The 16,750-nt window shown below is 45.5% G+C and overlaps 1 protein-coding gene across 2 annotated transcripts in view; it reads right to left on the bottom strand.

Annotated features, from left to right (window-relative positions):
* The window catches only part of shank2b (SH3 and multiple ankyrin repeat domains 2b), a 177,733-nt gene that overhangs the window by 108,378 nt on the left and 52,605 nt on the right, over positions 1-16,750 (bottom strand). For both annotated transcript variants that reach the window (XM_029697128.1, XM_029697129.1), the window contains 3 exons: positions 9,659-9,826; positions 8,145-8,261; positions 64-141 (listed from right to left, as the gene is read on the bottom strand). In XM_029697128.1, coding sequence (XP_029552988.1) covers positions 64-141; positions 8,145-8,261; positions 9,659-9,826 — 363 coding nt within the window. The remainder of the gene's footprint in view (positions 1-63; positions 142-8,144; positions 8,262-9,658; positions 9,827-16,750) is intronic.

Below are 16,750 nucleotides of genomic sequence, written 5' to 3'. Positions count from 1 at the left end.
CTGGAGATTGGAATGGAGCCATCTATACTCTACAGCAAGCCTTTACTGTGAGTCAGTCCATACCTGGAATGATGTCTGGCTTCTGTAGTTCTTCACTTCCTTGTTGGCACCACGAACAAGCAGTACTCTGGCACAGTGTTCCTTAGGGAGGAATAAATACAATTTAAAAAAGAGCGAGAGAGAGAGCGAAAACAGAGTAAGACACTTTAAGGGTTGTGATCAGGACCTCATTCATTTAAACTCCACTTCACCTCTCTCTCTCTCTCTCTCTCTCGCTCTCTCTCTCTCTCTCTCTCTCTCTTTCTGCAGCCAGCTACTGTACAGTATTACCCTCTTGTGTACTGAACCCATTTAACGAGAGAACCAGAAACCATCTTGCTCAAACATTCCATTCCATCAACTGATCCAGACTGATTCCAGAACATTCCAGGACTGATCATTGGCCTGGAGCTACAGCTCACCCGGTTCTGGCTGATGATGCCCTGTGTCTGTTACCAGGTAAAACCTCAGTTCTCCAGTAAGGATCTCAGTCCAGTGAACACACGTAGTGTAAAGATTGGTGAATAAAGAGATGGAGCTGTGGTAACTGTATGTGGCACTATAGCCTGCTGCTAGCTGGATTCAGCAGCCCACCCACGGAAGGCTCCACTACAAACACACACACATACACGTGCCCACACACACACACACACACACACACACACACACACACACACACACACACACACACACACACACACACACACACACACACACACACGCAAGCATACACACATCCATACAATCAAGCACACAAAGACGCAGGCGCCCACGCACGAACAGTGCCTGCACATACACACACACACACACACGCGCATAGTGCTTGCACACACACACACTCACACACACACACACACAAACAAACAAACACACACACACACCCCAGTTCAAGCTAATACTCCGCCTACTGGGCGATTCCACGCCAGCATGACCCGAAAATATTTTTAGTAACTCACATTTCAGTTGAATGCGTTCAGTTGTGCAACTCACTAGGTATCCCCTTTTCATGCAAATGTTATTGGGAGGAAGGATGTTTAACATGCTTTTTACATAGAAAATCATTATGAAAGTGGCCATTTTAGGCCATTTTTAGACCTATGCATGCCTCCTGTAAGATCTTATGGACCATGAACCATACATAATACAGACAACATCTTGGTGACATTATACTCCTTATAGTGTGCTCTAAAATATGCAGTATGGCTATATTCTGAAATAGAATTTTCACATGAACTGATTCAACATTAACAATATCATTAACCAATGACATCCCTCCTGTAGGATTTCTTGTTCAGCAAATGGGTAGTGCTATCCGGGGTCCATGGGACATCCCTGCCCTAAACCTTAAACTCTACTCTTACACTAACCTTAACCATAACCCTTACCTAACCCTAACCTTAACCATAACCCTTACCTAACCCTAACTGTAACCCTGACCTTAACCGTTATAACTTTCTACTTAATGGTGTGACGGTGGAGTTGGATGTCCCAAGGATCCCTGCTAGCACTACCCTTCAGCAAATCACCAGCAGAGGGAGTTCCCAGATCCATTTACCTAATCACTGTGTTGGTGGTGCTCATAAAATGTATCATAACTTTAAAAGTAGCAGAGAAATTTGATTAACTTTTAAAACAATCTGTCGAAAAAAAATCAAAATCAAAAGGCTACTTTCGAGATATGAATATTAATAGCTTTAATATTCAATAAATTCAGAGGCATCATGTCCATAGGTGGCACAGGGGCATGTGCCCCCTCAGATTTATCTGGTTAAATGTTTTGTTGTTGGAATAAAACTAGCTACCTAGAAATTGTATGAAGTTGGCTTTAGCTAGCCCAGATAGATTCCCAATCTCCCAACCTCATAACTTGCTACCAAGAAGCCATTTCAGGCTATCAATAAATTAAGAGTAGCTAGCTTGTCTAAATACTTTAGCTGGCATGCCTGCTGGCAAGGTTGGTAGACTTTAGAAAAGCAAGCAATTACTAAATGTACAGAATAAGACTCATTCCTTTCAATCTGTTACCCAGATTTTAGTAGAGATGCAGAGAAGTATTTATTTTATTTAACCTTTATTTAACCAGGTAGGCTAGTTGAGAACAAGTTCTCATTTGCAACTGCGACCTGGCCAAGATAAAGCACAGCAATTCGACACATACAACAACACAGAGTTACACATGGAATAAACAAAACATACAGTCAATAATACAGTAGAACAAAAGAAAACAAAAAGTCTATATACAGTGAGTGCAAATGAGGTAAGTTAAGGCAATAAATAGGCCATGGTGGCGAAGTAATTACAATATAGCAATTAAACACTGGAATGGTAGATGTGCAGAAGATGAATGTGCAAGTAGAGATACTGGGGTACAAAGGAGCAAGATAAATAAAATAAATACAGTATGGGGATGAGGTAGGTAGATAGAAGGGCCGTTTACAGATGGGCTGTGTACAGGTGCAGTGATCTGTGAGCTGCTCTGACAGCTGGTGCTTAAAGCTAGTGAGGGAGATACGAGTCTCCAGCTTCAGAGATTTTTGCAGTTCGTTCCAGTCATTGGCAGCAGAGAACTGGAAGGAAAGACGACCAAAGGAGGAATTGGCTTTGGGGGTGACCAGTGAGATATACCTGCTGGAGCGCGTGCTACGAGTGGGTGCTGCTATGGTGACCAGTGAGCTGAGATAAGGCGGGGCTTTATCTAGCAGAGACTTGTAAATAACCTGTACCCAGTGGGTTTGGCGACGAGTACGAAGCGAGGGCCAACCAACGAGAGTGTACAGGTCGCAATGGTGGGTAGTGTATGGGCTTTGGTGACAAAACGGATGTCACTGTGATAGACTGCATCCAGTTTGCTGAGTAGAGTGTTGGAGGCTATTTTATAGATGACATCACCGAAGTCGAGGATCGGTAGGATGGTCAGTTTTACGAGGGTATGTTTGGCAGCATAAGTGAAGGATGCTTTGTTGCGATATAGGAAGCCGATTCTAGATTTAATTTTGGATTGGAGATGCTTAATGTGAGTCTGGAAGGAGAGTTTACAGTCTAACCAGACACCCAGGTATTTGTAGTTGTCCACATATTCTAAGTCAGAGCCGTCCAGAGTAGTGATGCTGGACGGGCGAGCAGGTGCGGGCAGTGATCGATTGAATAGCATGCATTTAGTTTTACTTGCATTTAAGAGCAGTTGGAGGCCACGGAAGGAGAGTTAAATGGCATTGAAGGTCGTCTGGAGGTTAGTTAACACAGTGCCAAAAGAGGGGCCAGAAGTATACAGAATGGTGTCGTCTGCATGGAGGTGGATCAGAGAATCAACAGCAGCAAGAGCAACATCATTGATGTATACAGAGAAGAGAGTCTGCCCGAGAATTGAACCCTGTGGCACACCCATAGAGACTGCCAGAGGTCCGGACAACAGGCCCTCCGATTTGACACACTGAACTCTATCAGAGAAGTAGTTGGTAAACCAGGCGAGGCAATCATTTGAGAAACCAAGGCTGTCGAGTCTGCCAATAAGAATGTAGTGATTGACAGAGTCGAAAGCCTTGGCCAGGTCGATGAATACGGCTGCACAGTAATGTCTCTTATCGATGGCGGTTATGATGTTGTTTAGGACCTTGAGCGTGGCTGAGGTGCACCCATGACCAGCTCTGAAACCAGATTGGATAGCGGAGAAGGTATGGTGGGATTCGAAATGGTCAGTAATCTGTTTGTTAACTTGGCTTTCGAAGACCTTAGAAAGACAGGGTAGGATAGATATAGGTCTGTAGCAGTTTGGGTCTAGAGTGTCACCAACCTTTGAAGAGGGGGGTGATCGCGGCAGCTTTCCAATCTTTGGGAATCTCAGACGATACCAAAGAGAGATTGTACAGGTTAGTAATAGGGGTTGCAACAACTTCGGCAGATAATTTTAGAAAGAGAGAGTCCAGATTGTCTAGCCCGGCTGATTTGTATGGGTCCAGATTTTGCAGCCACTTTCAGAACATCAGCTATCTGGATTTGGGTGAAGGAGAAATGGTGGGGGCATTGGCGGGTTGCTGTGGAGGGTGCCGGGCAGTTGACCGGGGTAAGGGTAGCCAGGTTGAAAGCATGGCCAGCCGTAGAGAAATGCTTATTGAAATTCTCAATTATAGTGGATTTATCAGTGGTAACAGTGTTTCCTAGCCTCAGAGCAGTGGGCAGCTGGGAGGAGGTGCTCTAATTCTCCATGGACTTTACAGTGTCCCAGAACTTTTTTGAGTTAGTACTAAAGGATGCAAATTTCTGTTTGAAAAAGCTAGCCTTAGCTTTTCTAACTGCCTGTGTATATTTGTTCCTAACTTCCCTGAAAAGTTGCATATCACGGGGGCTATTCGATGCTAATGCAGAACGCCACAGGATGTTTTTGTGCTGGTCAAGGGCAGACAGGTCTGGAATGAACCAAGGACTATATCTATTCCTAGATTTTAATTTCTTGAGTGGGGCATGCTTATTTAAGATGGTGAGGAAGGCACTTTTAAAGAATAGCCAGGTATCATCTACTGATGGGATGAGGTCAATGTCATTCCAGGATACCCCGGCCAGGTCGATTAGAAAGGCCTGCTCGCAGAAGTGTTTTAGGGAGCGTTTGACAGTGATGAGGGGTGGTCATTTGGTCGCAGACCCATTACGGATGCAGGCAATGAGGCAGTGATCGCTGAGATGTTGATTGAAAACAGCAGAGGTGTATTTGGAGGGCGAGTTAGTTAGGATGACATCTATGAGGGTGCCTGTGTTTACGGATTTGGGGTTGTACCTGGTAGGTTCATTGATAATTTGTGTGAGATTGAGGGCATCAAGCTTAGATTGTAGGATGGCCGGGGTGTTAAGCATGTCCCAGTTTAGGTCACCTAGTAGCACAAGCTCAGAAGATAGATGGGGGGGCAATCAATTCACATATGGTATCGAGGGCACAGCTGGGGGCAGAGGGAGGTCTATAGCAAGCGGCAACAGTGAGAGACTTGTTTTTGAAAAGGGGAATTTTTAGAAGTAGAAGCTCGAATTGTTTGGGTACAGACTTGGATAGTAATACAGAACTCTGCAGGCTATCTTTGCAGTAGATTGCAAAACCGCCCCCTTTGGCAGTTCTATCTTGGTGGAAAATGTTATAGTTAGCGATGGAGATTTCAGGGTTTTTGGTGGTTTTCCTAAGCCAGGATTCAGACACGGCTAAGACATCCAGGTTGGCAGAGTGTGCTAAAGCAGTGAGTAAACAAACTTAGGGAGTAGGCTTCTAATGTTAACATGCATGAAACCAAGGCTTTTACGATTACAGAAGTCAACAAATGAGAGCACCTGGGGAGTGGGAGTGGAGCTAGGCACTGCAGGACCTGGATTAACCTCCACATCACCAGAGGAACAGAGGAGAAGTAGGATAAGGGTACGGCTAAAGGCTATACGAACTGGCCGTCTAGCACGTTTGGAACAGAGTAAAAGGAGCAGGTTTCTGGGCACGATAGCATAGATTCAAGGCATAGTGTACAGACAAAGGTAAGGTAGGATGTGAGTACATTGGAGGTTAACCTAGGCATTGAGTAATGATGAGAGAGATATAGTCTCTAGAGACGTTTAAACCAGGTGATGTCATCGCATATGTAGGAGGTGGAACAACATGGTTGGTTAAGGCATATTGAGCAGGGCTAGAGGCTCTACAGTGAAATAAGACAGTAATCACTAACCAGGACAGTAATGGATGAGGCATATTGATATTAGAGAGAGGCATGCGTAGCCAAGTGAACATATGGGTCCAGTGAGTGGTTGGTCTGACTGGGGACACGGCGATTCAGACAATTAGCAGGCCGATGCTAACAAGCTAGCAGTTAGTAGACCGGGGCTGGCAGTTAGCAGACCGGGGCAGGCAAGCTAGCAGTTAGCAGACTGGGGAAAGCAAGCTAGCAATTAACAGACAGGTGCTAGCAAGTTAGCCTTTGGGGGACGTCGCGATGGGAGTAAGTCTGTTTTTGCCTCTTCGTGCATTGACGTCGATAGACCAGTCGTAGAATTAGTAGGGTTCCAAGTAGCTCTAGGTAGCAAGTAGGCCGCGGTTAGCAGAATGGGCCTTCAGCGGACGTCGCGCCTGAGGGGCCTGTTGGAATCCTAGGGCAGATTATGTCAGTATTCCGGTCGTAAAGGATCGGCGGGGTTCCGTGCCCCGTACCAGCAGTAGAAGAGGTCCGGATATTGTAGCCCAGGAGTGGGCTTCGGTGGTAGCACAGGAGCCCTGGCCGGGCTAGCTTCAGGCTAATTGGTGCTTGCTCCGGGATGGAAACGCTAGCCAGGAGTCGTCACCCGGGATTGCAGTTAGCTAGTTGCGAAGATCCAGGTGAAAATGTTCAGAGTTTGCGGTAGGAATCCGGGGATATGGGGAAAAAATAAAATAATAATAATAGGTCCGTTATGCTCTGGTTTGAGTCACGTTGTTCGAAATGGCGAGAGCTTTCCGAGCTAAAGGTTAGCTGATGACCGCTAGCAATGGTTTGCTGACTGATAGCTGGTAGGTAGTTAGCTGGCTAGCTTCAGTTGAGGGATTCCAGATCTGAAGTAAATAGAAATACTTTAGAAAAAAAAACAGATCCACGCCACATTGGGTGAGGCGGGTTGCAGGAGAGTATTTTGAAGTTTAGGTTTAGGAAAATATTTTAAAATGATATGCAAAGAAAAAGATGTAAAAGTATATATACAAGGGACACGACAGGACAAAGACAAAGACGTCTGACTGCTACGCCATCTTGGATTACTTAGTGTCTTAAAAAAAACACACGAGTCAAGAGGATACAGACAGATCAATGCAAGGGCGAAATTGTGGTGTAGATATTGGGGTGGATGAACAGTAGATAGGGGTTCCGGGGGGTCCTCCCCCGACGTTTTAAAACACATTTCCTGCAATTCTACACAGTTTGACAAAATGGCCACTTTCATCTTGATTGTAAAAAGCAGATCAAACATCCTCCCTCCCAATTAAGTTTCTATGTGGGAATTGCCAGAACAATCTAAGAAACCCTAAATATTTTCAGCCTATGCTGGCATGGAATCCCCCTACATGCTCTTTTAATATTCTACTGCCACTAGTCCTCAGATGAACAACAAATTATGCATAAAATATGGGGCAGATATCTATAATAATAATAACATTATGTAAAGGTTAAATCAGGCAGAAGTTGATCCCTCCTAGTTATCCCTCCTAGTGACTGTCATTACATTCAAAAAGCCATGGAGAAAAACCTTGCCCGTGTAGGAGCTGAGCAGAGCACTTGAGGAAAGAGATTGCGCAACACCAAACAATGGAGAGGGAATCATCTCTCTTTCTCTCTCTCTCTCTCTTACACTTTCTCCCTGTCTCTCTCATCATTCCTCACTCTCTCTCTCTCTCTAATGGCAGGAGAGAGAGTTTTTTTTTATCTGTGCCATATCTCATGGGAGCAGTGAACCCTACAGAGAACAGGAGAGATATTTCACACACACATCCCATGCTAAAACCACCATCTGGAAAATGTGTGTGTGTTTGTGTGTGTGTGTGTGCGTGTGTGTGTGTGTGTGTGTGTGTGTGTGTGTGTGTGTGTGTAATGCTCATATGACAGCGAGGAGGGATTAATATTTAAACTATAATTCATAGCCATTGACACAAGGATCATGCACACGCACAGTAATGAATGACATTACTAATTGTCCTCATTCGTTTCCATCTATCTCTAAGCCCATATAGAACATGATAGACGGATACATTTTAAAATGTTAAGGCAACATTGACTAGTGTTCACCCAGGATTCATCCATCGCAGTGAAACTTATCATCAGCAGCGCATCCAGTCAATCTTTATCCATGTGATCAATCAACAGGATATTTATTCATCATAATTTCCACCTTCGCTAATAATAGCATCATTTTCAGGATTGGAGTGAATTCCATTTCAATTCAGTTAAATCAGTTTACTTCTTGAATTGACTGAATTCAAATGGAATTGACCCTAATCCTGATTACTATGGGCCTGTACCAAAACAATATACTAATGGTATAATTAAAACATTGTAGATGGTATAATATAAACCCCTCTGTACAGTTGATTGACAGCTGATTGGTGGTTTGTGTTTTCTCACCTGCTTGTATAGAGCACAGATGTGTAGAGCCGTGTTTCCCGAGGCGTTCTGGACACCCATATCTGCTCTGTAGAACAACAGGTGCTCCAGGTGCTGGACATGTCCATATCTACATGCCTGCCACACAAACACAGAGACCAGGTCAAATAATGTCCATACCTACAGGTCTGTCATACAAACACAGAGACCAGGTCAAATAATGTCCATACCTACAGGTCTGTCATACAAACACAGAGACCAGGTCAAATAATGTCCTTACCTACAGGTCTGACATACAAACAGAGAGACTAGGTCAAATAATCTCCATACCTACAGGTCTGACATACAAACACAGAGACCAGGTCAAATAATGTCCATACCTACAGGTCTGTCATACAAACACAGAGACCAGGTCAAATAATGTCCATACCTACAGGTCTGACATACAAACACAGAGACCAGGTCAAATAATGTCCATACCTACAGGTCTGTCATACAAACACAGAGACCAGGTCAAATAATGTCCCTACCTACAGGTCTGTCATACAAACACAGAGACCAGGTCAAATAATGTCCATACCTACAGGTCTGACTTACAAACACAGAGACCAGGTCAAATAATGTCCATACCTACAGGTCTGTCATACAAACAAACGAACAGAGACCAGGTCAAATAATGTCCATACCTACAGGTCTGTCATACAAACAAAGGCACAGAGACCAGGTCAAATAATGTCCATACCTACAGGTCTGTCATACAAACAAACGAACAGAGAGGAGGTAAAAAAAGAAAAAAAAGGCATGTCCATATCTACACGTCTGCCACAAAAACACAAATACATAAACAAAGACCAGGTCAAAAGAAAATGAAACAGTCTATACAGTAGCCTAGCTATCATAAGGCACACCGGGACTATCATAGAAAATGACCAAACAGGAGCCGGTAGACTAAAGATATTCTCAACTGTATCGTCTTGTTCTGCACACTAGATGTCAGTCAGAGTACCAACTGAGCGGAGCTATTTTACTGTTGTTTTTCTGCTGATGGTCTAGCAAAGCTTGCTTCTCAACCAAAGCAATTCATAAAGTGAAACATCTACCAAAAGCAGAATTATTTCTAATCAACTACAAGATAGCTTATTCAAGGGAGTCCATATCATTTCAACGGCTTGGCTAATTTGCTTTAGTACTGTATCAGGCGCTGTAACTTGAGACTCCCAACTAAACCAGTATGTAGAACATTTGTATGTAAAACCCTTTGGGGAAAGGGGATACCTAATCAGTTGCACAACCGAATGCATTCAACCGAAATGTGTCTTCTGCATTTAACCAATCCCCTCTGAATCAGAGAGGTGCGGGGGGCTGCCACGTCATCAGAGCCCGGGGAGTAGTTGTTGTTGGGGGTTAACTGTTAACTTGATCAAAGGCAAAACGGCAGATTTTTCCACCTTGCCAGTTTACTGGCCGAAAAGGTTACTGGCCCAAAGCTCTTAACCGTTAGGCTACCGCTATATAAATCCAATCGATTATTACACCTGGTGTATCTCGTGCCAGCCGTTCTCGTCATGGCAAGAGATGGTGGCGTGGGCCCTCAGTAGCAGCTCACAGCAGCTTGGGTCTCCCTCCACCAGGACTGTATGGTAGAGGGGGGTCAGACTCTGGCTGTCCTTGTAGTCTGGAGATGCGCCCAGGTCCAGTAGAGCCTGAGGGGGGCGACAGAGAGTATTAGGGTGAGCAATTTAGGTTTAAGTTGACGTTGCTGATCTTAGGTCAGTTAAACATTTTTTCCACTAATGGTTAAGGCTAGGTTTGGGGAAGGGGAAGCTGATACATCCTAGATCTGTACATAGGAGAAACTTCAGCCCTGAACTACACTTTATTTAAAGTAACTGTCCAATGTTTCCCGATTTCTATAAAAATGACCTATAATTAATTAAAATATGAGTGAAATAACTTTGCTTCCAAAAAGCAAGTTAAATAGCAGTTCTTCTGTGTTGGAATGGTGTGGGCGTACCCCAACAGAATGGTGTGGGCGTATACTGGTCATTAAAAACATTCATGCAGTAGCCCGCTTATTGGCCAGCTCATCCTCCTTAGGATGATGACAGGAGGAAATAGTAAAAAATAAAAATAAACGGTCTGTTTGACATACAAGTTTGAGGTGGGGTTTTTGAAGTGTTTTTACTCCAATTTATACACTGAACAAAATAATAAACGCAACATGCAACAATTTCAAAGAGTTACAGTTCATATAAGGAAATCAGTCAATTGAAATACATTCAGTAGGACCTAATATATGGATTTCACGTCTGGGAATACAGATATGCAAGATACCTTAAAAAAAAGGTAGGGGCGCAGATAAAAAAAAAAACAGTCAATATCTGGTGTGACCACCATTTGCCTCATGCAGCGCGACACATCTCCTTCGCATAGAGTTGATCAGGCTGTTGATTGTGGCCTGTGGAATGTTTTCCCACTACTCTTCAATGGCTGTGCAAAGTTGCTGGATATTGTTCGGGAACTGGAACATGCTGTCATACACGTCAATAAAGAGCATCCCAAACATGCTCAATGGGTTACTAGTCTGGTGAGTATGAAGGCCACGGAAGAACTGGGACATTTTCAGCATCCAGGAATTGTGTACAGATCTTTGCGACATGGGGCAGTTGCATTATCATGCTGAAACATGAGGTGATGGTGGCAGTTGAATGGCATGACAATGGGCCTCAGGATCTCGTCACGGTATATCTGTATATTCAAATTTCCATACATAAAATGCAATTGGGTTCATTGTCTATAGCAATGCCAATTGCATGCTCCCTGAAAACTTGAGCCATCTGTGGCATTGTGTTATGTGAAAAAACTGCACCTTTTATTTTCCCCAGCACAAGGTGCACCTATGTGATGATCATGTTGTTTAATCAGCCACACCAGATGGATTATCTTGGCAGAAATGCTCTCTAACCGGGATGTAAACATTAGTGCACACAATTTAGGATTTTTTATTTCAGCTCACGAAACATGGGACCAACACTTTAAATGTTGCGTTTATATTTTTGTTCAGTGTAGTACAGGATTAGTATTTGATGAGTCAACATTATTTTGGTAAGTGTTAATAGAATATTAACTTTTAAAAGTGAGATTTTCACTGGACAGTTACTGTAAAGCCTGCAGGTAGAATGCTTTATTTAAGTGATAATGCCCGAGAAGCCGTTGTTTATATATCCTCCAAACACCAGCTTCGAGGGCATTATCACTTTTAGACAATGGGTTACCAACATATTCAAATAATGATTGACATATGTTCATTAAAAACATTATTTTAATTAACTTATTCATACTATTTCCTCCTTCCACAAGTTATAGTCCCGACACAAATCTAGGGTTGCTAGAGACCCAGTTGTTCAGTCTTTTTGTTCTGTATCTATAGACACGACCCAGTCGTTTAGTCTTTTTGTTCTGTATCTATAGACACGACCCAGTCATTCGTTCTAAATGTTCCATTGCCATACTGGCTGACAGTGGCAACGTTCTTATCCATTATTGCTAGCTAGCCAACTACGGCTAACTTACAGTCACGTCAAAAAGTGCAGCCAGAATAACAGCAAAGTAGCTGCATTTGCATTTGTTTAAGCTGTTTTCTAGTGACATTTATTTGGATACATCCGTAACAATAAACTAATGAGGCGCGATTTCGCCTGACATAGAACATGTGCACACTCGTCAGGACACTGTTGTTCAGATGAGCTAGTCAACAACACAGCTACAGTAACACAATCACAATCATCGAATTTGAATATTGAAACAATGTTGCTAATGTCAGAGAGACAGACAGCAAGGTTTATACAAATCTCCGCTGTTGAAAACTAAAATTTAGTCGAAAAGAAATGTGAGATAATGTCTAGATGATTTTTATAGTGGAAATCAAGTTTATAAATTGCCTGGCTGGGCTTATGAGACAATGAATTGCACAGTCAGATGGAACAGAGTAAATAGGCATTTTAATGTCATAGATTTAGCAGGTGGCAACTTGTGGAATAAACACTGGAATAGACACACGGCTGGAATGCGATTTTAACCAATCCGCATTTAGGATTAGATCCACCTGTTGTATAAAACTTGTTATTAACATGTACGAGCCTCTTTATTGCTTTACAATATTGTAGCGACCCTTTAGATCTATTATGTGGGGGGCTCATGCGGAAAGTATGGGGGAAGGAGTTGCCCCTAGTTCAGATAACTTACTAGGTTTGGGGGTTTAGGGGGATCTGAGCGAGAGCGAGACAGATCGAGACTGAGAGGAGAGGGATAACGTTCCTCTGAGTTCCGCTAAGTTCATCCTCGATACGGATGCCAGTAATGACCCAGGAAAGAGAATGAGTTGTTGCCGATTACAGTCACATCTTTGACAAGCCAGAGAATAACTATTGTGTAACACGTCGGGAGCTTCTAGAAGTTGATAGCCTGTCCAGACGGCCATGGGCGCCAGAATGCCGCGACTGTGATCGAGCACAATCACGTAAGGCATGAACCTGCAAATGGGTCAGATCTCAGAATTTCGGGTCTGTTGGACCCGTGAAGACCTCTACCCAGACAGTTTTGTTACTCCAATGTGGGTCTTTGTTAGTCCCAGAGCTGCTACCAGGAAATTAACAGTAAATAAACTTTTGTGAAGGTTTGGTGTTGTATGGCTATTATTAGCCTTAGCTACTGCAGGTCAATGAAAGCAGTGTGCACTGAAGCTCCAACTGACTTCGACAGTTGAACTTGAGGTGAGGAAGAAGGCCTACCAGAGCTACTCTTTTAATCTAACAATATACTGCTTATCTTTATAAAAACTATTCTGATCGAAAAAGTACGAATTAGCCTCGTTCTGTATGCCTATATCTGTATAGCAGTAGTAGACTATCTGACAAGGATAAAGAATGCATGTTGGTGTCGGGAACATGGCACCGAAGCTTTTCTTCATTTATATTTATTTTTGAAATATTAATATCATACAGTGGATGCCTAAGCCTATTAGGCCTATATGAATGCAACACCCTGAAGCATTTAGCACTCAAATCTCAGCTAAACAGCTAAACCGTGATGTGGACAATTATTGTTTTAGGAAAGTAAAAAGTCACACCCTGATCTGTTTCACCTGTCTTTGTCTCCACCCTCCCTTCAGGTATCGCCCATCTTCCCCTGTGTATTTATACTTGTGTTCTCGGTTTGTCTATTGCCAGTTTGTCTTGTTTGTCAAGTCAACCAGCGTTTTTTGTCTCGGCTCCTGCTTTTCCCAGTCTCTCATTTTCTCGCCTTCCTGGTTTTGACCCTTACCTGTCCTGACTCTCAGCCCGCCTGCCTGACCACTCTGCCTGACTCTGAGCCTGCCTGCCGACCTGTACTTTTGCCCCACCTCTGGATTATTGACCTCTGCCTACCTTGACAATGAGCCTGCCTGCCGTCCGGTACCGTTGCCCCACCTCTGGTTTACTGACCCCTGCCTGCCTTGACCTGTCTATTGCCTGCCCCTGTTGGATTAGTAAACCATTGTTAATTCGACGTGTCTGCATCTGGGTCTTACCTTCATACCTGATAAAACCAAAAAAACAGTAGGCTATAAAGTTTTTAATATGCTACACATCAAAACACAATTAATAGGTTTTTTGTCATTTGTTAGAGGCATTTTCTAAGGACACGTAACTGTGGATTATTTGGCCAATATTGCTTGTTTATTGATGCCGCTGGCAGTGCCAGGTCTGTGGTTTCTTTCTCTCTGTCACACCCTGACCTTAGAGAGATGTTTATTTTCCTCTAGTTTGGTTAGGTCAGGGTGTGATGTGGGGTGGGTAATCTAGTTTGTCTATTTCTTTGTGTTGAGCCGAGTATGGTTCCTAATCAGAGGCAGCTGTCTATCATTGTCTCTGATTAGGAATCATACTTAGGCAGCCCTTTTTTCCACCTTTAGTTGGGGGATCTTGTTTTTTGTGTAGCTGCCTTTGAGCAGCCCCAGAACGTCACGTTTTCCTCCTGTTTGTTGTTTTGGTGAGTTTCATTTTCATTAAAAAGATGTGGAATTCCATGCACGCTGCGCCTTGGTTTATTTATGATCGGGAGTTCGAAGATAGCGATCGTGACAGAAGATCCCACCACAAGAAAGCCAAGCAGCGTGCGCTTACTGGGAAGACGAGCTGGACCGGGGAGAACCAACATCGACGGAGGCACAAGAGGCAGCCCCCAAAAATATTTTTTGGGGGGGGGCACACGGGGAGTTTGGCAGAGTCAGGGTGGAGTCCTGAGCCAACTCCTCGTGCTTACCGTGGGGAGCGAGTGACGAGGCAAGCACCGTGTTATGCGGTGATGCGCACTGTGTCGCCAGTGCGCACTCACAGGCCGGTGCGATCTGTGCCCGCGCCCTGCAGTTGTCAAGCTAGGTTGAGCATCCAGCAAAGACGGGTTGTGCCAGCCTTACGCTCCAGACCTCCAGTGTGCCTCTACGGCCCAGTATATCCTGCGCCAGTTCTATGGACTGTGTCGCCAGTGCGCCTGCACAGCCCAGTTCGTCCTGTGCCAGCGCTCCGCCCTTGCCGGGCTAAAGTAAACATCCAGCCAGGACGGTTTGTGCCAGCCCTAAGCTCCAGACCTCCAGTGCGCCTCCACGGCCCAGTATACCCTGTGCCTGCTCTGCGCACCCAGTCTCTAGTGCGTCTCCCCAGTCCGGTGAGACCTGTTCTGGCTCCACGTAAGAAGCCTCCAGTGATGATCCATGGTCCGAAGCCTCCAGTGATGATCCATGGCACGAAGCCTCCAGTGATGATCCATGGCCCGGAGCCTGTAGGGATGATCCATGGCACGAAGCCTCCAGTGATAATCCATGGCCCGGAGCCTCAAGTGATAATCCATGGCAAGAAGCCTGTAGGGATGATCCATGGCCCGGAGCCTGTAGGGATGATCCATGGCACGAAGCCCCCAGTGATGATCCATGGCCCAGAGCCTGTAGGGATAATCCATGGCAAGAAGCCTGTAGGGATGATCCATGGCCCGGAGCCTGTAGAGATGATCCATGGCACGAAGCCTCCAGTGATAATCCATGGCCCGGAGCCTTTTGGGATGATCCATGGCACGAAGCCTCCAGTGATAATCCATGGCGCGGAGCCTGTAGTGATGATCCATGGCACGGAGCCTGCAGCGACGGTCCCCGGTCTGGAACCTCCGGAGACGGCCTGCAGTCCGGAGCCTCCTGAGACGGCCTGCAGTCCGGAGCCTTCAGCGGCGGCTTTCAGTCCGGAGCCTTCAGCGGCGGCCTGCAGTCCGGAGCCTTCAGCGGCGGCCTGCAGTCCGGAGCCTTCAGCGGCGGCCTGCAGTCCGGAGCCTTCAGCAGTCCAGAGATGCAGTGCCTTAGAACGCTGCGCCACTCGGGAGCCCAGTAATCAAGGGGCTGATTGCTCACCAGCTGGACAAGTCCCATAAAGCCGCCAGAAGGGCAGCACACAAGGTTGCGGACTAGGGGGAAGAGAGGTTACTCCCGTATAATCGTACTCAGTACCAGAAATAACGAAGGGAGCTCGGTTTTGTTCCCTACAGGATACAGCAAGACTCCGGAGCGCAGAAGACTGTATTCTTTTCTCTTTGTTTGTTATTTAATAAACACCCTTGTGTCTGTGTCTGATCTGTATAAATGTCTTGACCAAACCCCCTGGTCTGCCACAATTGGTGGAGAATGCGGGCATTCTGATAACATGGTCAGATAAGGGTTGACATTTCCGCAGCATAAGCTTGGACAAGTCGTTCGGGCCCAACAGACGGTTCAGGAACGAATGCTGGAGGAAAAGCGACTACAAAATGTTTGCCTTGTTGAAGAAAACAGGACGCTACAAGAAGGAACGCCTACTGAATCGCATCCAAACCAGTTTTTAAATCAAGCTAACGGAGGATGACATCGAAAACATACCTCTGCACGTTTGAACAGACAGCGCTATGGGAAGGATGGCCAAGGCCGAAGTGGGTAAGTCTGCTGGCCCCAAGTCTGCTGGCCCCCCAGGAGGGCAGCAAGTCTACGCACGCCCCAAACCTTGAAGGGACTCCCGGGAGCAGTGGAGATGCATCAGAACACCGAGGCCCTCCTGAAGGGGAGCCGGGCCGAGTTGGAGACCCGTCCGAGGGGATGGAAGGACACCCCCACCTCAGTATACCCCGAACCAACAGTCGACCCCAGGTAGATTGAGATCAAAGGAGGTGTTTTGAGTGTGGCACCAGGAGGCACCTTGCTTGGAATTGCCCGGCTCGAGAGGATTCAATCCCATCAACAAGCGCCGGAGGCGAGGTGGGCCACGCAGTGAACTACGTCACCTCCTGTTGGCGCACCACGAACCAAAGGCACCCATGGTCCCGGTGAAGGTCGACAGAAGCTCTATTAGACTCTGGGAGTGTGGTTACGCTCGTAGCCACGAGCCTGCTGGCCCAGGGGACTGAACGTGGTAGGGAGATGTCCGTCTCCTGTGTCCGCGGTGACACAAAGCGGTATCCAACCGTACAGGCCAATATCGTGACACCACAAGGGGGCTGCCAGATGATGGTGGGTGCCGTACCAGAGTTGCCGGTACCCCTCCTCATGGGACAAGATTGTCCACTGTCCAGGGCAC

Source organism: Salmo trutta, chromosome 17 (genome assembly GCF_901001165.1).
Source record: "Salmo trutta chromosome 17, fSalTru1.1, whole genome shotgun sequence".
Lineage (NCBI taxonomy): Eukaryota > Metazoa > Chordata > Actinopteri > Salmoniformes > Salmonidae > Salmo > Salmo trutta.
Note: the sequence above shows the minus strand (reverse complement) of the source record. Positions and strands in the feature narration are given on the sequence as shown.